Source organism: Mustela lutreola, chromosome 2, assembly GCF_030435805.1.
Source record: "Mustela lutreola isolate mMusLut2 chromosome 2, mMusLut2.pri, whole genome shotgun sequence".
Classification (NCBI taxonomy): Eukaryota; Metazoa; Chordata; class Mammalia; order Carnivora; family Mustelidae; genus Mustela; species Mustela lutreola.
The window spans coordinates 6897720-6923812 of NC_081291.1; the positions used below are offsets into that span (position 1 = coordinate 6897720).

Consider the following 26093-nt stretch of genomic DNA (forward strand, 5'->3'; position numbering starts at 1 on the left):
TATTGTCAGCCTAGGGAAAAACCCAAAAGGGCTTCTCCAAGATAGACTATAGAGAAGTGAAAGCTTCATTGATGACCCTCAGAGAGGGTAGGATCATTGCTTCCCAGTCAGAGCTGGAGGAGTACGAGGGAAAGGGTTAAGAAGGTGGGCACTGGGCTTTATCTGTAAAATAATGAAACAGTCCCATATTTAGTTAGTCAACAAAACTGAAGTCGCTATATTTAGAAGTTGCTTTACATGCTACTTAAGTCAGTCTTTTCTAGCTCTTGCTAAGTTTCCTTTTCTTTCTTTCAGAGTCTAGATCCTCACTCCGGTAAGTTATTTTCCAGTGAGTGTCCTCCTCTTCTCTATTCTTACACATGAATTGTAGACTCCTGTTCTATTGCCTGTCCCACTATTTAGTCATTAACTACTCACTGAAGATCTATTAAACACAGGGTATTGACTATTTTGTTCCTCCTCTGACTGGATTTTTCTATTATATCCCCTGACTTACTGAAAGCACTTAATAGTTCTATATTATTTTGTTTTCCTTTTGTATCCACTATATATCTACAAATGATGTCATTATTTCTGGCATTTGACAGGCTAATTTCCTTTTCTTATCAATCTCTTTAAATGTTCATGAGTATGTTGAATGATTAAATTTGGAATGGACTGCCTTGTCCTTTTCATGAATTTAACACAAATATTTCAGTATTTATTTTAAGATTTTATTTATTTATTTGATAGAGAGAGATCACAAGTAGGCAGAGAGGCAGGCAGAGAGGCAGGCAGAGAGAGAGAGAGGAGGAAGCAGGCTCCCTGCTGAGCAGAGAGCCCGATGCGGGACTTGATCCCAGGACCCTGAGATCTTGACCTGAGCCGAAGGCAGCGGCCTAACCCACTGAGCCACCCAGGCGCCCCAATATTTCAGTATTTTAATGTAGAGTATTCCATTGGCTGCAATTTTCAACAGCTATTCCTCACTGGGTTAAGAAATTGTTCTGGGATGCCTGGGTGGCTCAGTCATTTAAGCTGCTGCCTTCGGCTGGGGTCATGACCCCAGGGTCCTGAGATGGAGTCTCGCATCAGACTCCTTGCTTGGCAGGGAGCCTACTTCTCTCTCTGCCTCTGACTGCCACTCTGCCTGCTTGTGCATGCGCTCACTCGCTTTCTCTCTCTCTCTTTCTCTCTGACAAATAAATAAATAAATAAAATCTTCAAAAAAATAAAAGAAAGAAAAAAATTGTTCTTAGTTTCCTCCTTAATGAGAAGCTCTATCCTGGAAACTAACTACAGGAATGGCTACTGCATTTTCTTTTTTTTTTTTTTAAGATTTTATTTATTTATTTGACAGAGAGAGAGAGAGACAGCAAGAGAGGGAATACAAGCAGGGGGAGTGGGAAAGGGAGAAACAGGCTTCCCACTAAGCAGTGAGACCCATGCAGGGGCCAATCCCAGGACCCTGGGATCATGACCTGAGCCAAAGGCAGACGCCTAACAACTAAGCCACCCAATACCCCCACCATTTTAAAATAATTTTATTTATTTATTTTAGAGAGAGAGAGTGCATAAGAGGGGGTAGCATCAGAGGGAGAACAGAATCCCTACTGACCAGGGAGCCAATGCAAGACTCCATTCTGGGACTCCACTCCGGGATCATGATCTGAGCTGAAGGCAATCACCTAACCACCTGAGCCAACCAGGCACCTGGCTGTTGCATTTTCTCAAATCCATTTTCTATTGTGATTATGCTTATGATTCCTCTTCATTTCCCTTTATTTGTGGTGAGCTGTTTTTGCAAACATCCTAGCATCAAACATCTTTCCATTCCTAGAATAGGTATGACTTGTTCATGATATCCTACTCTTTTAAGTAGGTATGAATGCATTGTGTTTAACCTTACTATTCTATTTTGTGTTCACATTCAGGTATACGATGAGCTTGAAGATTCCCTTTTTTGCATTCTAGTTGACGCTTTTGGTCTCAGTATTTATTATACATCTAACATTTGCATGTGTTGAACAACTACTATGTGCAGACACTATGTAAGACCCTGGGAAAGCAATGGTGAGCAAAAACAGCCTCCATTTCTAGCCCACAAAAAATATATTATATATCTAGATATCGATAGATATACATTATATATGTAATTATATATATATATACATATATATATATAATTACTAACATGATAGGCACATTAAGGAATTGTACAGGAAGCTCTCCATGTGCTCCTCACACACTCTGTCCCTCATGAACCTCACTGTCTGCTCTGCATCTCACTGGCCTCTTAAATCCCTTCCATTACCAAGCTCACCCAACTTGTGGAAACTGCAAATTCTATTCTTTCTGCCCAAAATGTGTCCCCTCTCCTTGTTTCTCTTAGTTAATTACCCATTCTTCCTCTAGCAGCTCAAATATTCATATTTCATAGAAGTCTTTTATACCCACCATCCTAAGCTAAACTGGTCCTCAGTGGTTCTGTTTTCTTTTTAATTAATTAGCATTCTATAGACATTAATAATATAAAAACTTTTTCTATTATCGAGATGTAGGCATTTATTTTCACATCTTAAATTTTCCTTTCAATTTTCAGGATGGTTTGATTTATAGAAGCTTTAAATATTTTTTATCAAATCAATATTTTTTGCAATTAACTGTTCTGATTTTTAATGTTATACATTCCCACTTGTGAGCATGAACATACAGTATACACTCTCACACATGCTTTGTATTTCATTTTAATGATTTGTGATTTTCCCCTCTTCTTATTTACGTAGTCCATAGGCTTTTTCTTCTTTCTTGGAAGAATCCACTTGGCAGATGGTATCAGAAAGAGGAAAGCATAGGGGCTTCATTAACTAGAAGCGCTACATGGTAGTCAAAACAGGTGACATACCTGTGTGTTTATGATGATCAGAATTCCATCTTTGGTGGCTGCCACAGTTTAAGTAGAATATTGATAAATGATAGCCATACAAGACAACGTTTTTGTAATGGTAAGAACAGAAGCCCACATTTGTCAAATGTCCTCTGTATGTCACAAGAACCATACTAGAAACATTACATATGTAATCTCATTCAATTCACTCCCCAGGCTTGCAATGCAGGGAATATTTACTACTCCCATAATAGAACTGAGATATCTGCAGCGACAAGAGATTATCAACTTTGTCAGGGTCACACAGAGAGTAAGTTGGTAGACCAAATGTTTTATTCCAGAAAGTCTGACTCGAGATCCCTTTTTCTAAATGACAGTTCCATAATACTGTATTTGGGGACAGTTATGTACCAAAAAGTGATTGCCATAAAAGGAATACATTAATGAAAATAGTTATTTATTGACATGGTACTGTGCACAAAAGCATTTTGAATCATTATTATAAAAAGGCAATAACACTAAACACATTTTTAGGGGAGAAAAGACATTTTGAGAGTTAACTATGACATTAGTAGGACACACCAGGTTGCAGAGTGAATGCTGTTTGAGTTGAAAACCTATCTTAATCATTAGGATAGGGTTATCAGAATAAAGAAAGTTATCAAAGATCTTAAATGTCTTCAATTATTTTGGAAGATCATCTCAAGGAAGAAACCAGTTTATATCCACAGATTTGAATAGAAGAATTAGAACCAGTAAGTAGCAGATAAAAAGAGAAAGATTTCCACCAAGTCAAAGATAGTCTGAATGATTATGTACATTTAGAATGGAAATGGGCTACCACTTCAATGAGTGGATCACTGGCATTGGAAGGACTAATGAAGGATAAAGGATGTGATGCAAAATGGGATCAAAGGTAAATACTAGGAAGTGCCAGCTGGCTGTTCATTGAAGGTTGCTTTTGTCTCCTTCTCCAGCAAACACACCAGCTACATGGGAGCAGGAAACAAGACAGAAGTATCAGTGTTCCTCCTTCTGGGCCTCTCAGAAGATCCAGAACTACAGCCTCTCCTCTTTGGCTTGTTCCTGTCCATGTACCTGGTCACTGTGCTGGGAAACCTGCTCATTATCCTGGCTATCCTCTTTGACCCCCATCTCCACACCCCTATGTACTTCTTCCTCTCCAACCTGTCCCTTGTTGACATCTGTTTCACCTCCACCACCATCCCCAAGATGCTGCTGAACATCCAGGCACACAGCAAAGATATTTCCTATATAGGATGCATCACTCAGGTGTATTTTTTTATGGTTTTTGCTGGAATGGATGATTTCCTCTTGACGGTGATGGCTTATGACAGGTATGTGGCCATCTGCCACCCCTTGCACTACTCTGTCATCATGAACCCACGACTCTGTGTCCTCCTGGTTCTGATTTGTTGGCTCACCATTTTCTGGGTTTCCCTGATTCATATTCTACTGGTAGGGCAGTTGACTTTCTGTCCAGACACAGAACTTCCACATTTCTTTTGTGAACTGGCTCAGATTCTCAAGGTGGCCTGTTCTGACACCCTCATCAATAACATCTGCTTGTATGTTGCCACTGCCCTGTTGTGCATGTTTCCTCTCACTGGGATCCTCTTCTCTTACTCGCAGATTGTCTCCTCCTTAATGAGGATGACCTCCACTGAGGGCAAGTATAAAGCATTTTCTACTTGTGGGTCTCATCTCTCTGTGGTCTCTTTGTTCTATGGCACAAGCCTGGGGGTCTACCTCACATCTGCTGTGACCCATTCTTCCCAGAGAAGCTCGGTTGCCTCAGTGATGTACACTGTGGTAACCCCCATGCTGAACCCCTTCATCTACAGCCTGAGGAACAAGGATGTGAAGGGAGCCCTGCGAAAGCTCAGCAGAGCAGCTTCATGTCCATGATGGGCCACTTGCCTCAGAACCAAGTGGACATTGGGGGCTGCAAAGGGAAATGTGAACTTGAATCTGTCTCCTTCCCTTCTCATAGACATGTTTGATTTATCCATTCCCCAAAGCTCCCATCAATTCTCTTTTATTTGTTTTTGTATTAGTCTCTCCTCAGCAAATCCCTCCAAAGAACTTTCTCACTTGTCTTCTCTATATGCTGTCCATAAAATTCCATGTTTGTCTAGCTTTCTTGTAGTCATTCTTAAGATTTCCAACGTTAGGCTTAAACTACCCGTCCTATTGTGCTGCTGTGGTTGCCCCCAAAACTATCCTCTAAAACAATGAGGTACTTCACGTTCATTTATTTGTGTGCTTGTTTTCCCCACAAGAAATGGAATGAAATCATGCATGATTATACCAAAGTGTTTACCATATCAGAACTGTGCCTCTTTGTTCCTTCACATGTTTGACTTTACGTCACCTTGAAAATGTGTCCTGAAGACATTTCCCCTCATTCACCTGACTTCTCAAAAGAAGAGAGTGAAACTGAGTTAGATTATAACCTGGCTGGCTGACACAGAGTTTCTATTCTACTTTTTATATGGACAGTGATGTGATTTTCAACTTCAAAATAAGAATCTAGATTTCCATGATTATATTCATAGCAATATGCTTCCTAGGAAACCTGAGATGTAGCTTCATTCCTTGTGATCCTTCCCCCTTTCCTTCCTTCCTCTCTTTCCTTCTTTTACTTGACTTTATTTCTCATATATGCAACTTTAAGATGCACCCTCTAAGATCCTAAAACATGTGATGATCAATACAATAGAATAAGAGTTATTCTTTCACATCATTTAATTTCTTTTTCTGGGACTCTCTGGAGGTGTCATCAAGAATGGTATTTACACACATGTAGAATGCATTCAGAACTTAGCTCATCTGAGAAGAATGTTGATAGAATTGAGTGTTCAGTGAAGGATGGAGTGGTAGATGCTGTCCACATTTCTCCACATTACCTGGGATCCTCCCTACATGTCCACCGCATGACTGCCAAATGCCAGCCTCAGCCAGCACCAACTTTGCCCAATAGTTGTGGCAAAAAATATGCCCCAACAAAGACAGCCCTTGATGGAGAGTTACGGGGTTTATCATGTCTTTCACTCATTGGCTAGGATATTTCTGAGGTTTGTATTTTGTAGCATTATGCCCCAACAAAGACAGCCCTTGATGGAGAGTTATGGGGTTTATCATGTCTTTCACTCATTGGCTAGGATATTTCTGAGGTTTGTATTTTGTAGCATTTTCCAGAATTTCCCCACAAGATGAAAACTCTCTCATTCCATGTGGAAGCTGACTTAATATAAAATTAACAGATATATTTTCTTCCATGTGTCACTTCTCCTCTCTCTCTTACCCACATTCCATATTCCTTGCTCCTTCCAATAAAGTGCTTGCACATAAATTCTTGGCTCAGCATCGGCTTCTCTGTGAACCCAGAATAAGAAACTAAAGCAAGTGGTAAAGCCTATAATGTATCAAAACATCAGGAAAGGAGAAACTTTTGGAGAAAAAACAAAGTGAACTAAGTATTGAGAATATAATTAGGACGTAAAATTACTCAAAAATTAAAGTTTGTTAGAGAGAAAAGACTAATCTGATGTGGCTCAATTCACTTTTATTCCATTAAGTCTAATCCATTGTGAATTTATTTTCTGCTATGTACACATTGAGGAGGGAACCAAATGATTGCAATACAGAGTGGTGAGCATAATAATATTGGTGTGTCAGATCCTGTTGAAAACAAAGATAAAAGTTTTCTACCCATCCTGAGGAATTAAAAAAAATTCTTTAAATTTTTATTTAAAAAATATTTTTATTGGGGCATTTAGGTAGCTCACTTAAGCATCTGCCTTCAGCTCAGGTCACGATCCTAGAGTCTGGGATTGAAATCTGTATCAGGCTCTCTGCTTCCTCTTAGAAGGACCCTGATGATTACATTGAGTTGATCCAGATAATTCAGGGTATATTTCCCATCTCGAAATCCCTAACTTAACAGTACTTACAAAGTGCCTTTTGTCATCTAAAGTAACACATTCCCAAATTCTGAAGATTAGTACCTGGACATTTTTGAGAGGCTATTAATCAGCTTACCACAGGAGATGTGTGATTTAGAATTTGCCAACAATTAGTTGATAAGGCCTTGAGCTGAGGATATGTAATCTGTCACAGAACTCCTTGCTGATTTTCAGTAGGCATTATCATCTCATGGTCCTGTCTCACATAAAGATAAGGTTGCACTAGACAGGTGAACTTAGACAACAAGTGATAGGAGATAATTCCCTGATTAATCTGAACATAACCAAGCAGAGGCTCAGCTGGACACTGGCACAACTAGACACTGGGGCTCAAACACCATGAGGATTTCCTTTCAGGCTATCAGTTTTGGTTTCTCAAACTGGCCACTTTCAAACAGAGACATAGAGGCCAGAAGCTTTCACAACTCACACCTCACAGCTGTACTATTTAAGAATTGGAAAAAACCAAGATGCCCTTCAACGGATGAATGGATAAGGAAGATGTGGTCCATATATACTATGGAGTATTATGCCTCCATCAGAAAGGATAAATACCCAACTTTTGTAGCAACATGGACAGGACTGGAAGAGATTATGCTGAGTGAAATAAGTCAAGCAGAGAGAGTCAGTTATCATATGGTTTCACTTATTTGTGGAGCATAACAAATAGCATGGAGGACATGGAGAGTTAGAGAGGAGATGGGAGTTGGGGTAAATTGGAAGGGGAGGTGAATCACGAGAGACTATGGACTCTGAAAAACAATCTGAGGGGTTTGAAGTAGCAGGGGTTGGGAGGTTGGGGTACCAGGTGGTGGGTATTATAGAGAGCACGTATTGCATGGAGCACTGGGTGTGGTGAAAAAATAATGAATACTGTTTTTCTGAAAATAAATAAATTGAAAAAAATTTAAAAAAAAAGAATTGGAATTACTTTGGCTACTCATGTCCCAAAAAGAAGAAAGGAAAGGAAGAAGGAAGGAAGAGATGAAAGAAAGAAAGAAAGAAAGAAAGAAAGAAAGAAAGAAAGAAAGAGAAAGAGGGGGAAATAAAGGGAAAATCTGAGGAAATTGTTCTGATCTGCACAAATATGTTCTCTTTCCAGCTTGGGCCAATCAACTGTGGTCAGCAAACAATGTTATTAGCATTGAACAACATTTATTGTTTACTGAGTTTTTACTGTGTCAGTCATATTTTTGCTTCAACCACTGCAAGGATAAATAGGTACAGGTGTATGGGAAGAGTGGGTTGTCCTATGTCAGTCATATTTTATGTCAGTAATATTTTAGCTTCACTGCAAGGATAAATAGGTACAGGTGTATGGGAAGAATGGATTGTCCTATTAAAAAGCCTGTTCATAATAAATTTTATTGAGTACACATTACATTTGTGAAGAAGGTGAATGCACATCTAGGGGTGGAGTGCTCTGGACAGATAGTAATGTTAATGGCAAAGATACTGAGGTGGGGCTTTCACTGGAGAGGATGTGGCTGGAGTGGAGAATGGGATCATAATGCAAGAGGAATACAGGTTTCCACAGGGATAATGTGAGTCTTTCCCTAACTTTGAAAAACTTTTGCTTTCATTTGTTCTGAGTGATGTGAGGAGATATTGCAGGGTTTTGGGGAGATGCATGACACCATAAGACTTAGGACTTCAAAGATCATCCTAGCTGCTGGGTTGAAAATGGCTTTCAAGGTGTGAGGATGCCTGCTTGGGGCTGACAGCACCAAGCAGATGAGATACATATAGCTACGGCCAGGGTGGTGCTAGTAGTGTAAGGGTTGAGAAGTAGTCCTTAGGGCTATGCTCAGGAGGTAGAACCAAGAGGATATGTTGTCTGTCAGGACATGAGTATGAGATAAAGAGAGGAGTCAAGATTGGCTCCAGGGTTTGGAGCCTGAACCATGAAAGAATGGAATTGTATCCATTAAGATAGGGAAGGCTATGGTGGAATAAATATGAAAGGAAATTGGACATCAGGAGTCAGGTTTTGAAAATTGAGAATGTTGAAATTAAGATATTGCAAATGGATAAATTTTATAGGATTCTGCTTATATGAGGTACTAAGAGTAGTCAAACTCACAAAGAGAGAAACTAGAATGGTGGTTGTCAAGGACTGGAAGAAGGGAGAAAATAGAAGGTTAGTGTTTAATGGATACAATGCTTCAATTTGGGAAGATGAAGAAATTCTGGAGATGGATGGTGGTAATGGTGGCCCAACAATGTGAATGCACTCAGTACAAGTGTGTAGGAATGTGCACTTCAAAACGTCTAAAATGGCACATCTTATGTCATATGAACCTAATCTAACCACAATAAAAAAATCAAGCAGCACAAAAGGAAAAAAAGAAAAAAATTAGATCCATTTTATAATGATACTTTCAATGTCATTATTAAAATAATAGGGAATGATTGGGAGTTTTGATAAAATTTTTAATATTATTCCTCTACTGTTTAGACCAGGGTTTCTCAGCCTCAACAAAAAATGACATTTGGGGTCTGTATTGTTTGTCATAGGAGGCTGTTCTCTAATTGTATGATGTTTAACAGCATCCCTAGATGCTAGCACTGTGTTGTGATAACCATACTTTGTTTCAGAGGGGTCAAAATCAGGCCAGCTGAGAACACTGGAGTCAAACAATTCCATAAGTGCAGAGGTTGATGGAGTTAGCTTTCAAAGAGATGGGATAACAGAGAAGCAACATTTGGGGGAAGACAAAACATCTTAGAAAGAGGTTGAAGGGCCTGAAGAATACCCCATTAGCATCATTATTTTGGAAGACAAATGATTGGTCTGGTGATGTTCAGTCTGTGCAGATAGTTGTATAAGTCAACTATTTGTAAGGAGAGTGAGAGGTTCCTGTTGTGAGAGTCAAGTTAGGTAAGCAAATGCCTGGCTGAATCCTACCCAAAAGCTTCAGTTCTCATTACATGGGCCCCACCAGATGTATGTTCTCACTGAACACAATGCTATTCACCCCATTAGCCACCACTGTAATTAAATAATTGTATAATTATTTTATTAATGACTGCCTCTTAAAAATCTTCACCTGAGCTTTAAATCCCATCCTTTTCTAACTTTGGGGGGAACTTATGCTTCATTTGTCTTTTTTTAATCCCGTATATTCCGATGTCTGAATGTAATGTTATAATTTCCAATAACATGGGAATGTTCCACATGCCCATTTCCTTCAGTAGAAATATAACTCACTCATAGACCTGTACTCTCCTTGGGCATTGCTCCAAACTTCAGGTTTGGTCTATACATGCTACTTCTGTTTCCCTCATTGTTCACTGTCTGTTTAACCAACTAATCTGGAAATCTTTCCACCTCCATCACAATTTCTCTCCCTAAGGTCTGCAGAGAACTCAGGTGCCCAGTAAATTCTAAGGGGGTATTTCCACTCTTCAAATGCTTGGTTTTTCAGGAGCCATGTCACTAATGACTGCATTCTGTTTCTTGAAATAGAGACCTTCTTTCTCAGGCATTTCATTTTTGTTACAATGGGATTCTGCAGGTCAATTCTGCTGGGGTTTTTTGTGGGTTTGTTTGTTTGTTTGTTTTTAATATTTTATTTATTTGAGATAGAGAGAGAGAGTGAGAGCATGAGCTGAGAGACAGGAAGAGCGAGAATCAGGCTCCCCACTGAGCACGGAGCCCTATGTGGGACTCCTGGCATCATGACCCCAGCTGAAGGCAGCCTCTCAATGGACTGAGCCACTCAGGCACCCCGTCTACTAGGTTCTTTGTAACATTAACACATCCATCAGGGAGAAACTCCTAACTTTGAAATTAAATCCCATGAAGAAGGGGAGGCAAGAATTAGGGTAGTATCTTTTTTTTTTTTTAATCCCAAGAAAATAATGTTGGGCCCATAATCAAAGGAATGATTCTGATACAAAGCAAAAGTCAAGCAAAGCTTTATTTAGCACCAAGCATGGAGAATCAAACTGACCATTCGGGGCCACCTCTTACAGAGAGGGCGAACCCTCCTTGCCTCACAGACTAACTTTTATAGAGCAAAGGCCATGTGGTGAGCCTGGGCACACACAGGTGGCCAATGAGATTGTAACACACAGAAAACTGCACAGCCATGCTAGGTCACACACAGGTGGCCAGTTGAACTACAATTCACCCCATAGTAGCTTTTTGAACTGTCCTATCACCTTGGTCAGAATTGGCGCCCAAAAGGGGCCCAGAAGGCGCCCAAAAGGTGGGGCCCGCACTCCTTGGTATTTAGGGAGACAGTATGTGTGTCCCACTGATTGGATGTTTCTACTTGGCCTGATCCACCCTTGTATTTGGGTTCTGTTACCTGGGACTGGTTTCCTGTACTGCTTTTAAGTAAGTCCCTGGGGGGGTTGGGCAGGGTCAGTTTGAGTTTTACTGCGTAAACAACAAAATGGCTGTTCAACCAAGATGAAGCTGCTCTGGCCCTTACAATAAGATGGTGCTTATTTATTTATTTAGTTTTATTATTTATTTTTTTTTTAATTTTTTAATTTTTTTTTTTTTATTATTTTATTTTTTATAAACATATATTTTTATCCCCAGGGGTACAGGTCTGTGAATCACCAGGTTTACACACTTCACAGCACTCACCAAATCACATACCCTCCCCAATGTCCATAATCCCACCGCCTTCTCCCAAACCCCCTCCCCCCGGCAACCCTCAGTTTGTTTTGTGAGATTAAGAGTCACTTATGGTTTGTCTCCCTCCCAATCCCATCTTGTTTCATTTATTCTTCTTCTACCCACTTAAGCCTCCATGTTGTATCACCACTTCCTCATATCAGGGAGATCATATGATATTATTTATTATTTTTTATAGGACCATATATCCTTTGTAGGAAGGTAAAGCTTTTTTAACCTCCAGGAGCATGCTCTTGTTGACTGCCTGTGTTTGGATGTATCTAGTAAAGAAGGAATAAATGAAGGAAATAAATTTGCCTCTCTACATAGCTATTTTCAGGGAAACAAAAGAGGAAGAAAATTTCATTTCTATTATTCTTTTGATCTTAATTGTCTAAAAAGTACTATCTCAGTAGAACAATTTATTTAATGAGGTGCTCTGAGAATTCAGGCTGCAAGTTCCTGGAAACTTTGAATAAGCTCTGGGTGTCTCCAAGGCAGATCATGTTGGGCCTCCCAGAGACATGGCTGCTGGTGAATTCCCTGCCTACATCATCTCCTTGAAATTTCTGGGGGAAAGTCACTGTAGGAGAAAGAGCCAGGGAAACCAGGGATTTCCCTGATGCCATCTGAAAGAGTCCTGGTAGCCTAGTAAAGGCTCATGGTGGGGTTGGGTGGAGGACATGTAAGCAGTGGAGAAAAATTTTTACTAGGCCAGAGCATTAGGGACACAAACGAGAGCCATGTCTTTCAAAGTGTCTCCAGATCAGCAGCGTCTGCATCTCCTGGGAGCTTGTTAGACACATAAATTCTTGACCTGCATCCCAGATCTACTAAATCAGAAACTCCAGGGTCAGGCCCAGACATTTGCATTTAATAAGCCACCCATGTGAATCTTATGCTAAAATGAAATCAGTGGCCTGAAGGGATTTGTTGAAATGCTTGATGATGGAGCTTGGGGCTGCTCCTTCAGAGGTTTGAGGGCTCTCCATCGCCAAAACCTTATCTACAAACAATGATACATCTGTCTTTTGCTTTACAAAGCTTCAATCCCCTCTCTTTGCCTTTGTTTGAATTATCATAATGCTAGAAAAAGCTCATGGTTCATTGAAGCAGCCCTTGCATGCTCATTAGTCATTTCTTGATGTACCCTGTTCAGTTGACCATTTCTCTCATTTAAAAATCATTATGATTTATCATTTTGTTTTATTTTATTTTTTAAAGATTTTATTTATTTATTTGTCAGGGGTGGGGGGACACAAGCAGGGGGAGCTGCAGGCAGAGGGAGAAAGCAGGTTTCTGGCTGAGCAAGGAGCCCGATGCAGGACTCGATCCTAGGACCCTGGCATCATGACCTGAGCTGAAAGCAGGTCAAGCCACCCAGGTGTCCCACGATATATCATATTAAAGATAAATCCTTATTTTTCTAGCTCCAGAGCCTGCATCCCCTCCCTCTTTCCCACATACACACTACCACCTACAGCAATGGCTATTAAAGATTATCAAATACTTTTTCTGCCTATTGAACTGCTGTCTTTTTTGTCAATCTAAAATTGCCAGGAGGCAATAATGAAGCCGAAGTATGTATTTGGGATCAAAGAATCGCAATTTGGGTACACAGATTTTAGTAGCAACCCAAATAGTGTTCCACCACCAAGAAAAAGTCAGGGTTTATTACAGCAAAAAGAGAATGCTCACTGCCTACAAGGAATTTTGATAGGTGTTGGTGGCAGAAAGCTAATCTTGGCTAAGGCTGTCACTAAGCAAAAGTGTATTTCTATAACATGTCACAGGTGTTTAGGCAGGTGTAAAAATCTTTGGAATTTTTACAATTCTACCTCCAAGGAGGAGGATAGCCCTTCTCCTTTTTTGTTTGTTTGTTGTTTTTTTAAAATTTATTTTTTATTTATTTTCAGCATAACAGTATTCATTGTTTTTGTACCACACCCAGTGCTCCATGCAATCCATGCCCTCTATAATACCCACCACCTGGTACCCCAACCTCCCACCCCCTTGCCACTTCAAACCCCTCACATTGTTTTTCAGAGTCCATAGTCTCTCATGATTCATCTCCCCTTCCAATTTCCCCCAACTCCCATCTCCTCTCTAACTCTCCATGTCCTCCATGCTATTTGTTATGCTCCACAAATAAGTGAAACCATATGATAACTGACTCTCTCTGCTTGACTTATTTCACTCAGCATAATCTCTTCCAGTCCTGTCCATGTTGCTACAAAATTTGGGTATTCATCCTTTCTGATTGAGGCATAATACTCCATAGTGTATATGGATCACATCTTCTTTATCCATTCGTCCATTGAATGGATTTTTCCCAGTTTTCCCAGCATCATTTATTGAAGAGACTGTCTTTTTTACACTGTATATTTTTTCCTGTTTTGTCAAAGATTAATTAACCATAGAGTTGAGGGTCCATATCTGGGCTCTCTACTCTGTTCCACTGGTCTATGTGTCTGTTTTTATGACAGTACCATGCTGTCTTGGTGATCACAGCTTTGTAGTAAAGCTTGAAATCAGGTAACGTGATGCCCCCCCATTTTATTTTTGTTTTTCAACATTTCCTTAGCGATTCGGGGTCTCTTCTGATTCTATACAAATTTTAGGATTATTTGCTCCAGCTCTTTGAAGGATACTGGTGGAATTTTGATTGGAATGGCATTAAAAGTATAGATTGCTCTAGGCAGCATAGACATTTTAACAGTGTTTATTCTTCCGATCCAAGAGCATGGAATGATCTTCCATCTTTTTGTGTCTTCTTCAATTTCTTTCATGAGTGTTCTGTAGTTCCTCAAGTACAGATCCTTTACCTCTTTGGTTAGGTTTATTCCCAGGTATCTTATGGTTCTTGGTGCTATAATAAATGGAATCTATTCTCTGATTTCCCTTTCTGTATTTTCATTGTTAGTGTATAAGAAAGCCACTGATTTCTATACATTGACTTTGTATCCTGCCATGTTGCTGAATTGTTGTATGAGTTCTAGTAGTTTGGGGGTGGAGGCTTTTGGGTTTCCCATATAAAGAATCATGTCATCTGCGAAGAGAGAGAGTTTGACTTCTTCATTGCCAATTTGGATACCTTTTATTTCTCTTTGTTGTCTTATTGCTGTTGCTAGGACTTCTAATACTATGTTGAACAAGAGTGGTGAAAGTGGGCATTCTTGTGTTGTTCCTGATCCCATGGAATGGGAGAAGATATTTGCAAATGAAAGGACAGACAAAAGGTTGATATCCAGGATCTATAATGAACTCCTCAAACTCAAAACACATGAAACAGGCAAACATATCAAAAAATGGGAAGGAGATATAAACAGACACTTCTCCAATCAAGACATACAAATGGCTAGCAGACACATGAAAAAATGTTCATCATCACTAGCCCTCAGGGAGATTCAAATTAAAAACACATTGAGATATCACCTTACACCAGTTAGAATGGCCAAAATTAACAAAACAGGAAACAACATGTGTTGGAGCGGATGTGGAGAAAGGGGAACCCTCTTACACTGTTGGTGGGAATGCAAGTTGGTGCAGCCTCTTTGGAGAACAGTGTGGAGATTCCTCAAGAAATTAAAAATAGAACTTCCCTATGACCCTGCCTTTGCACTCCTGGGTATTTACCCCAAAGATACAGATGTCGTGAAAAGAAGGGCCATCTGTACCCCAATGTTTATAGCAGCAATGGCCACAGTCACCAAACTATGGAAAGAACCAAGATGCCCTTCAACGGATGAATGGATAAGGAAGATGTGGTCCATATACACTATGGAGTATTATGCCTCCATCAGAAAGGGCAAATACCCGACTTTTAAGCAACATGGACGGGACTGGAAGAGATTATGCTGAGTGAAACAAGTCAAGCAGAGAGAGTCAATTATCATATGGTTTCACTTATTTGTGGAGCATAACAAATATCATGGAGGACAAGGGGTGTTAGAGAGGAGAAGGGAGTTGGGGTAAATTGGAAGGGGAGGTGAATCATGAGAGACTGTGGACTCTGAAAAACAATCTGAGGGGTTTGAAGTGGCGGGGCATGGGAGGTTGGGGTACTAGGTGGTGGGTATTATAGAGGGCATGGATTGCATGGAGCACTGGGTGTGGTGCAAAAATAATGAATACTGTTTTTCTGAAAATAAATTAATTAATTTAAAAAATAGGTATTTCAATTTTGAAAAAAAAAACTGATCAAGTTCTTTTTACTCTCCAGTTCAATTAAATCTTAATTGGTATTGGTGATACTCACCTGAGGATTTTTAAAGTGTATTAGATGTTTCAAACATGAAGCCAAGATTGAGAACCAGTGGCATACATGCTCTCATACAACCTGCATCAATAGATTTGCTCAAAGCCCAAGTTTTAAGGGAAATAGACGTGACAGTGAAAATGGGTGAGAATATATTTCATTGTTTATTTAAATTCAATTAGTTAACATACAATGTATGATTAATTTTGAAATAGAGATCAGTGAGTTATCAGTCTTTTGTAATTCTCAGAGCTCATTACACCATGTACCCTCCTGAATGTCCATCACCCAGTTACCCTATACCCCAAACCCTTCCATCTAGCAAACCTAAGTTTGTTTCCTTTTTTTTAAGATTTTATTTATTTGACAGAGATCACAAGTAGGCAGAGAAGCAGACAGAGAGAGAAGCGGAATCAGGCTCACTGTTGAGCAGAGCACCAGATGTGGGGCTCAATCCCAGGATCCCGAAGGCAGAGGATTTAACCCACTGAGTCACCCAGGCACCCCAAATCTTAGTTTGTTTCTTATCATTAAGAGTCACTTTTGGTTTGTCTCCGTCTCTGCTTTCATCTGGTTTGATTTTTTTTTCTCTCTTCTATGATCCTCTGTTTTTTTTCTTAAATTCCACATATCATATGATATCATATGATAATTGTCTTTCTCTGATTGACTTATTTCCCTTACCATAACACCCTCTAGTTCCACCCATATATTTGCAAGTAGCAAGATTTCATTTTCTGATGGCTGAGTAGTATTCCAGAGAATATATTATAGAAGATAGTTTGAATTTCTACAGGATACCCGGGTCATTGGTTACAAATACAGAGGATTCCACAGGTTAATAAGATTCAATTGTGCAGTGATTTTGCCATCCAGTACCAGAATATTCCCTTAATTCCATCCAAGGAGTACCAAGATAATCAATATTTAGATATGACAAATCAGGAGGAATGGGAACCATGAGCTACCAAAATTATATGACCAAAGAGGCATGTTTGCCAATTCCATATGTTTAGTTTTGCAATCATTTATAGTTAACAGACAAAAAAAGTCCAAGACTAGACTGTTCTGTTAAGGAGCCTCTGCAAAGCTCTCTTGACGTCCCTGTTCCGCAGGCTGTAAATGAAGGGATTCAGCATGGGAACAACCAAAGCATACATAACTGAGGTCACTGCACCCTGCCTGGGAGAATGGGAGACAGCTGAACTGAGGTATACACCAAGAGCTGTTCCATAAAACAAAATAACAACTGACAGGTGAGAGACACAGGTGGAAAAGGCTTTGTACTTCCCACCTGTGGATGGGACTCTCATAATGGAGGAAACAATTCGTGTATAAGAAAAAAGGATCCCTGAGAGTGGAACACCACCAAAGATGGCACCAATAAAATACATTAGTATGGTGTGGATGGAGGTATCAGAGCAGGCAAGGTGGAAGAGTTGAGGTGCATCACAAAAGAAATGATGAATTTCCACATTTGTGCAGAAGGTGAGTTGGGACACCATCAAACAATGAATCTGAGAGTCTAAGAGACTGCCAAAAAATGACATCAGGACCAACAAGCCACAGAGGCATGGGTTCATGATGACTGAGTAGTTCAGGGGGTGACAAATGGCCACAAACCGGTCATAGGCCATCACAGCCAGGAGTAGATCATCCAAACATGCAAACAGGAAAAAAAAGGACACCTGAGTTAGGCAGCCTGCATAGGTAATAGACTTGCTGTGTGTTTGAATGTTCACCAGCATCTTGGGGATTGTCGTGGTGCTGAAACCAATATCAGCCAAGGACAGGTTGGAGAGGAAGAAGTACATGGGCCTGTGGAGTTGGGAGTCAGAGCTGATGGCCAGGATGATGAACAGGTTCCCAAGCACAGTGACCAGGTACATGAACAGGAACAGCCCAAAGAAAAAGGGCTCCAGTTCTGGATCATCTGAGAGGCCCAGGAGAAGGAACTCTGAGACAGCTGTTAGATTCTCTGCTTCCAGGCAGGTGCGACACCTCTCAAAAGAGAAGAGAGTATTGAATACACAAAACAAGTGTAGAGACACCCAGCTAAATGTGCCTATTTTGAGGCAAGCAATTTGCAATTGCCCAGGATACATCCCACTACCTTCAGCAACATTTCTCAATTGTAAACTCTTCTTAGAACTCTTTCCTTACTGCTGTATGAGTTACTTACCTGTGTATATACATACACCCACTATGAAGATACTGAGCCAAAGAATGATAGAAAAACATACAAATATACAAACATAGAAATACCTAGTTATACTTGGCTTCAGATCTCATATTTGTTGCCAGTAAAAACTGAGTTTTCTTGCTTTCCCTGCATGATCCCATTCTCCTGCATTTCAGTTGCCCAAAGACAAACACTGTCATTAATGTGGTAGATGTATTTTCCTTTCAATATTTCCATAATATTAGTATTGATTTATGCATCCATAAACAGTTTTCTTAAAAATGTACTTAATACTATAATAATACACATATTGTTTCCTGAGTTCTCACTTACCACAAGAATGTGTTTTAAGTGTCTGTGAAATATATCCATCTATTTAAAGCACTTCAAAAGTGGCATAGTATTACCTGAAAGACGAACTTTAAGATCTCTTAATTTCTTATTACCCTTTTTAAAATTTTTATTATTTATTTATTTTCAGCATAACAGTATCATTATTTTTTCACCACACCCAGTGCTCCATGCAATCTGTGCCCTCTATAATACCCACCACCTGGTACCCCGACCTCCCATTACCCTTTTTTAAAAAATTATTTATTTATTCTAAGAGACACACAGAGAGAGTACAAGCCGGGAGAGGTAGAGGGAGAGAGAGAACTTTAAGCTGACTTCACACTGAGCACAGAGCCCAATGTGGGGTTCCATCTCAGGACTCTGAGATCGTGACCTGAGCCAAAATCAAGAGTTGGACACTTAGCTGACTGAGCCACCCAGGTGCCCCTTATTAGAATATTCCTAATAAAATTCTTGTGCCCACCTCTGTATTACACAAATGAGAATTTCTATAATATATAGGCATAAAAGATGATAACATTCTAAAAAATCAATATATGTATGATTTTACTATTTATTATCTACATTTGTTTTCCTAATAGAAAGTATAGACAAAATCAACTTCATGTTTTTATTATCAAGGTATAGAATTAGAAAGGTCCCCAAAGTCTCTGTTCCAAGGATCTTTCCATGATAAATCCAGAGGAGAATACCTATCTTGGATAAGGAATAATATGTTTATATAACTGATTTCCAAAATAGGCTGCAAAATGCATTACTATTCATAAAAAATCTTATGATCTATAATATTCATGTAGTAAAGGCCCCAGTAAATCACTTATCCAATTTCCCTAATCACAGGTGAACTCACAGAATCCCAAGAGAAGGAATTCTTGGTCCTGTTTCTGTTTGCTCATCTGGAACTAAAGCACGTTTGAAAAGAAAGCAACCATTCTACACTGGTGTAGTGCACAGAGCCCCAGGATGGGAATCAGACTAAACATGGAGTTTATGTCAACATCCCAACCTTTCTGTGCTGTTATCCTCCATCTAGAAATGGGGAGAACATCAACCATATCAAGATACGTATGGCCTCTAAAAGAGGTTTGCACCGAATAAATATTAAGTCATGGTTTGTAAATCAGAATAGCATTGTTATTGGAGTGGTGGGTTTATGGGTGAAACCCAATCCTAAGAAATGTTTAATGACTTTTATTTTATTATATATCAGGTAGAAGCCTATCATGTCCCAGGAAATTCACTCAAGAACGCATGGAAATCGGGGTGCCTGGTGACTCATTGGTTAAGTGTCCAACTCTTGATTTCGTCTCAGGTTATGATTGCAGGTTTGAGGAATCAAGTCTGGCACCCACTTGCTCTCCCTCTCTAAAAAGAAATAAAAAGAGGAAAGAAAGAAAGAAAGAAAGAAAGAAAGAAAGAAAGAAAGAAAGAAAGAAAAAAAGAAAGAGAGGGAGAAAGAGAGGGTGGAAATGGTAAAATGTGTCTCAGTTGATTGCAGTAAAACTTGCCTCCCTTTCTATTTTTTTTGCCTCCCTTTCTCTTTTTCTCTATTTAATTTTCATCTTTATGGAAATCTCCAGTAATTTTCAAATGAAGAGTCTATTAAGTGGAAAAAGATCGGTCTCTTAGAAAATCTGTGGAATAGATCCACTGTTTTATTTTTCATCTAGATCTATGAAACATCATTGGAAGCAAGCAAAGCACCCAGGGCATGGAACCCACGCAGTCTATTCCCTGTCTCTGAGAACCAAAGAAGGGTCCATTCAATATTTAACAGAGATCACTGGTGCTCTTGGAGCCTACACTGTTCCAAGCAAAGTCTAAGCTCTGAGAAATCAGAAATGACTGTGATTTAGTTGCTTCCTCCAAACACTCAGTATCTACCTGCATAACGACCAAAAAAAAAGTTCTCTCAGGATCTAGGGAAAACTGGACCTTCTGATCACAGTATATTTTAGGTGGGTAGATGGTGCTTAGCCTTTGTAATGACAATAACAACCACAATAATACCTAAAATTTACCTTATCCTTACTATATGCATCTAACATATTTAGTCACATGTTCAGTGCTCATCCTAATTCTTGCTCAGTATAGTTGTAGAAACTGGCTCAAAGACATTAAGAACTCACCCAGTGTCATACAGATGAAAGTAGAGCAGATAGGATTCAGAATTTAGTGGTGGGTCTCTGAAGTGCATGAACTGACTTATTTGTTTTGTTTCCCTGCACTTCAGAGAGTTTAAGCAGAAGTCCAGAGGTCCTTTCCAAAATTGCTAAGATAGTCCTGCAACAGTTTTTTTATCTCCTAAGAATGGAATCTAACATATTGACCCCATATCTCCCTTAGAGATCAAGAGGGTCTAAAAAAAAAAAAAAAAGAGGGCCTAATTTATAGGAATGGGGGAAGAAGTGGAATATGAAGCAAAATCTGAGAGCTGAGATGAGAAAGAGAGCTACCCTGATTGTCATGAGCTGACTCTTTATGATCTCTACCTTCATCTCAGCCATCTTTTCTACAGTTGATGCAGCAGGTGACACTAACGGCTCTCTGGTGTCTTATAGCATGAACAGCCAAACAGGAAGAGCCCAGCAAGGAGAGGTCTTTGCCTGGAGTAACAGGAAAAAGAGGTGAGAATTGGATAGGCAGGAGAGAATACTGTCTGGGTAGCCTGTGAACAGTCTCACTGTCTGCATTCAAACCTGAATTCATCCCCTGTCTACCCCAGGATCTGGAAAAACTTAAAAAGCTTCTGCATAGCAAAGAAAACAATCAACAATACTAAAAGGCAACTATGGTATGGAAGACGATATTTGCAAATGCTATATCTGATAAAGGGTTAGTCTCCAAAATATGCAAAAAACTTATGAAACTCAACACCCCAAAAACAAATAATCCAACTAAAACATGAACAGAAGACATGAGTAGATAATTTTCCAAAGAAGACATACAGATGGCCAACATTGTTCATCATCAGGGAAATGAAAATCAAAGCTACCATATTACTTCACACCTGTCAGAATGGCTAAAATCAACAATACAAGAAACTGCAAACTGGTGCAGCCACTCTAGAAAACAGTATGGAGGTTCCTCAGAAAGTTAAAAATAGAACTACTCACTACAACTATACCAACAGGTGTAAAAATCTTGCATTTTTTGCAATGTAATTTTTTACCTCATATGAAAAATGAAGCTTTGCTGTGAGTGCAAAGTTGTTATAGATAAGGTGTAGCTATGGACTTGAATATAATTTGGGGAAAAGCAAAGTCATATGACAAAGAAAAGGCAAGTTAATAGTCTAAAGCAAAAGAAGTCAGTCAGAAAAAGATACTACCGTATTATTTCACTCATATGTGGAATTTAAGAAACAAAACAAACTAGCAAAGGAGGAGGGGAAACACAGAGAGAGGAAAACCAAGAAACAGACTCCTAACAAACTGATGGATACCAGAGGGAAGGTGGGTGGGGGGATGGGTGAAATAGGTGAAGGTATTAAAGAGGAACTTGACCTGATGAGTGCTGGGTGATGTCCGGAAGTGTGGAATCAACATATTGTACAACTGAAACTAAGAGTATACTGTATGTTAACTAACTGCAATTTATTTTATTATTACGTTAGTTACCATGCAGTACATCACTAGTTTTTGATGTAATGTTCCCTGGTTCATTATTTGCGTATAACACCTAGTGCTCCGTGCAACACATGCCCTCCTTAAAACCCAACACCAGTCTATCTCATCCCCCAGTCCCTCCCTTCTAAAACCCTCAGGTTGGTTCCTGGAGTCCACAATCTCTCATGGTTCATGTCCCCTCTGATTCCCACCCCTCTTCATTTTTCCCTCCTTTCTTCTAACTGGAATTTAAATAAAAACTTTTTTGAAAGGTGATCTGGACACAAAAATAAATAAATAAAATCAGGAAATGAAAAAAAAATTCTGCTCCTATCCTTAACTCTGAAATGATGATAATACATTTTGCTGTCTCTCCGGGGATGGCCATGCAGATAAAAGTTTGCAAACTACGTAGAAAATTCATCTCAGTGTCTGTCACATGGAGTCCCAAGCTAATGGTTTGCAACATTGTGTTTACTGATATCATTTCCTTCATCACCATCATCATCACCTTCATGACCATTTGGAGAACTTAGGGAACAGTTAAAAAGGACCTCTTTCCTGTTCTGATGGGATGATGCCAGGAGAGATAGAACTAGCATGAGACAAAAACAGAAATCTAAATAAGAGTGCTAGGGTCCTTACCAGAACCAACAACACTAGGTCTTCATAGGACTTTGCGTTGAATCTTTGCTTTGGTCCCCTCCTGTCTGGCTATCCCAACTGTCCCAGTGGTATGATGAGGAGGGAACAATGCTCTCTCTCCCTGTCCCTCCTGCATTCAGGCACTCCCACTGTACTTCCTACTCACTGTTCTGTACAGTGTCTCTGCTGGAGGAAGATGGAGGATTGCAGAGCTAGCTGCCTCTCCCCTGCCTGGAGCGGGGTGAGGACTGAGGCTTTGTTTCCAGGACTGGCAGGAAGACAGATGCCAGTATGGGTGTCTTCAAGCAGATGGCTCCAGGAGGAGGAGACACATGTATGGAGCCCACTGACCTGGGACTGACAACTAAAAGGCTGGAAGGAACAGGCTGATTGTTTACAGTTGAGGGCTCAAAGCACTTGGCACATAATTAGCCAGATTGGTCCATGTTCTCCCAATCTCTAAGGACTTGCTATTATTAATTGATGGAAAGACATGAACGCACTGGGATGGGGGGTTGTATCTAGACCCCCTCCTCTTCTCCGGAAGAAGCTGACTTTTGTTCCTCATTTCTTACTTCAAAGTTACTTATCTCATCGTAAAATTCAGACACTTTTTTTTCAACTACAGAGAGCAACGCTGACTTTTATATCTGTACAGCCACTGACTTAATCAAATAATTTAGAGATAATTTGGTCTTCTATACCAGAAATCTTATTGAATTTCTATTTTCTCAGTTAAAATTTATGTCTCTAAGGAGAACTTTCAGTTTTTCTGTCTATAGTCCTAGTTTGGTGCTTGGAATTTATGCATTGGAGACATGGGTTTTTTTGCTGTTTTGAAAGGCAGCTCAGGTTTTAATTTCTCTGTTCAGTGATGTGTGTTATTATGTTAGACAACTGTTCATTTTTACATATTTATCTTGTGACTTGATCCCTTGCTTAAATACTTCAGGGATTAGTTCTCAGAGACCTCTACATTCAAAATGTGGATCATCTCAAGGCTTGGATGGGGGAAAAACTCAGAGTTTGATTTCTCATTCACTGATGTGAAGAAAACTTCAGTATTCACCCAATTAAATTGAGTGTGTAAGAGACTGTGCTTATGTATGTGTACATAAATGACCAAGGAAAATTATAGAGAGCCCAAATGACCAAATGACAGGAGTATAGAGGATTGGAGAAGGAGGTGTGAGTGTTGAGATGTTTTAGAATCCTTGAACAGGAGGAAAATCGTATTAAACTGAAGTCACTAGTGAGTTCTAGTGGCCACTTGCGTCAGAGGGTGAATGGGTACACTCCTTGTTCAAAGTTGCTGTTGTGAGTGAGTTTTTACTTTGGTTGCATGTTATTTCAATGGCTGGTTGATGGCAATTATAGGGATGAGGAGGAAGAACAGAGCACCCACTCTTGGATACCATAGGACTTTCCAGAACCACACTGTTTAGTGACACGGTTACCAGCTGGAGGTGTACCAATGGATGCCTCCAGGTACTAGTAGACTTTTACCATGAGGTATCGATTTGTTTTCTCCTACCTGGTTCCAAAACTCCAGAGCTTCCACCTTCACTCAGCCTAGACAGATCCTTTCTGAATCCTTCTTTGCCACCTTCATTTGTTGGGGAACACATCCTGTTTCTTCAAAAGGACCTGTCCTTCTTCTTTCTTCACCCCCATCTGTGGTTCTTAAAGATATTTTCAAGAGTGAAGAGTCCATGTTGCCTGGGATCCAAGGTTATGGTATATAAAGACGCAGGTGGATAAGGGGAAAAGAGAATCACAAAGGACGATCCACATTCAGTCCCCCCTTGATATTCTACACTTTTGCTCTTGGAACATCCTGGGAGACACTAAAACTGGAAGTCCCTTTTTGTTTTTTGTTGTTTGTTTTTTTTTTTACTGCTTCTTTTGCTGTGCAGAAGCATTTGATTTTGATGAAGTCCCAAAAGGTTTTTTTCATTTATTTAATTTCAGCATAACAGTATCATTTTTTTACCACACCCAGTGCTCCATGCAATCTGTGCCCTCTATAATACCCACCACCTGGTACCCCGACCTCCCACACCCCCGCCAGTTCAAACCCCTCAGATTGTTTTTCAGAGTCCATAGTCTCTCATGATTCACCTCCCCTTCCAATTTACCCCAACCCCCTTCTCTCTAACTCCCCATGTCCTCCATGCTTTTTGTTATGCTCCACAAATAAGTGAAACCGTATGATAATTGACTCTCTCTGCTTGACTTATTTCACTCAGCATAATCTCTTCCAGTCCCGTCCATGTTGCTACAAAAGTTGGGTATTCGTCCTTTCTGATGGAGGCATAATACTCCATAGTGTATATGGACCACATCTTCCTTATCCATTCATCTGTTGAAGGACATCTTGGTTCTTTCCACAGTTTGGCGACCATGCCCATTGCTGCTATAAACATTGGGGTACAGATGGCCCTTCTTTTCACGACATCTGTATCTTTGAGGTAAATAACCAGGAGTGCAATTGCAGGGTCATAGGGAAGTTCTATTTTTAATTTCTTGAGGAATCTACACACTGTCCTCCAGAGAGGCTACACCAACTTGCATTCCCACCAACAGTGGAAGAAGGTTCCCATTTTTCCACATCCTCTCCAACACATGTTATTTCCTGTCTTGCTAATTTTGGCCATTCTAACTGGTGTAAGGTGATATCTCAATGTAGTTTTAATTTGAATCTCCCTGATGGCTAGTCATGATGAACATTTTTTCATGTGTCTGATAGCCATTTGTATGTCTTCATTGGAGAAGTGTCTGTCCATATCTTCTGCCCATTTTTTGATATGCTTCTCTGTTTTGTGTGTTTTGAGTTTGAGGAGTTCATAATAGATACTGGATATCAACCTTTTGTCTGTCCTTTCATTTGCAAATATCTTCTCCCGTTCCGTGGGTTGCCTCTTTGTTTTCTTGACTGTTTCCTTTGCTGTGCAGAAGCTTTTGATTTTGATGAAGGCCCAAAAGTTCATCTTCGCTTTTGTTTCCTTTGTCTTTGGAGACATATCTTGAAAGAAGTTGCTGTGGCTGATATCGAAGAGATTACTGCCTATGTTCTCCTCTAGCATTCTGATGGATTCCTGTCTCACGTTGAGGTCTTTTATCCATTTTGAGTTTATCTTTGTGTACGGTGTAAGAGAATGGTCGAGTTTCATTCTTTTACATATAGCTGTCCAGTTTTCCCAGCACCATTTATTGAATAGACTGTCTTTTTTCCACTGTATATTTTTTCCTGTTTTGTTGAAGATTAATTGACCACAGAGTTGAGGGTCCATATCTGGGCTCTCTACTCTGTTCCACTGGTCTATGTGTCTGTTTTTATGCCAGTACCATGCTGTCTTGGTGATCACAGCTTTGTAGTAAAGCTTGAACTCAGGTAACGTGATGCCCCCATTTTTATTTTTGTTTTTCAACATTTCCTTAGTGATTCTGGGTCTCCTCTGATTCCATACAAATTTTAGGATTATTTGCTCCAGCTCTTTGAAGAATACCAATGGAATTTTGGTCGAAATGGCATTAAAAGTATAGATTGCTCTAGGC

General features: G+C 39.8%; 2 protein-coding genes across 2 annotated transcripts; one reads left to right on the forward strand and one right to left on the reverse strand.

The window, feature by feature from the left end:
• Positions 1–3859: 3859 nt before the first annotated feature.
• On the forward strand, positions 3860–4795 carry LOC131823470 (olfactory receptor 7D4-like). Its single transcript, XM_059159869.1, has one exon. It carries the CDS (start codon positions 3860–3862, stop codon positions 4793–4795), a length of 936 nt encoding a protein of 311 aa, XP_059015852.1.
• A 12009-nt stretch (positions 4796–16804) lies between these two features.
• Positions 16805–17851, reverse strand: LOC131823090 (olfactory receptor 7D4-like). Its single transcript, XM_059159072.1, has one exon. It carries the CDS (start codon positions 17849–17851, stop codon positions 16805–16807), a length of 1047 nt encoding a protein of 348 aa, XP_059015055.1.
• Between the last annotated feature and the right edge of the window lie 8242 nt (positions 17852–26093).

Coding starts and splice junctions, on each gene's coding strand:
- LOC131823470 (XM_059159869.1), top strand. CDS start 3,860: ATGGGAGCAGGAAACAAGACAGAAGTATCAGTGTTCCTCCTTCTGGGC.
- LOC131823090 (XM_059159072.1), bottom strand. CDS start 17,851: ATGTATCCTGGGCAATTGCAAATTGCTTGCCTCAAAATAGGCACATTT.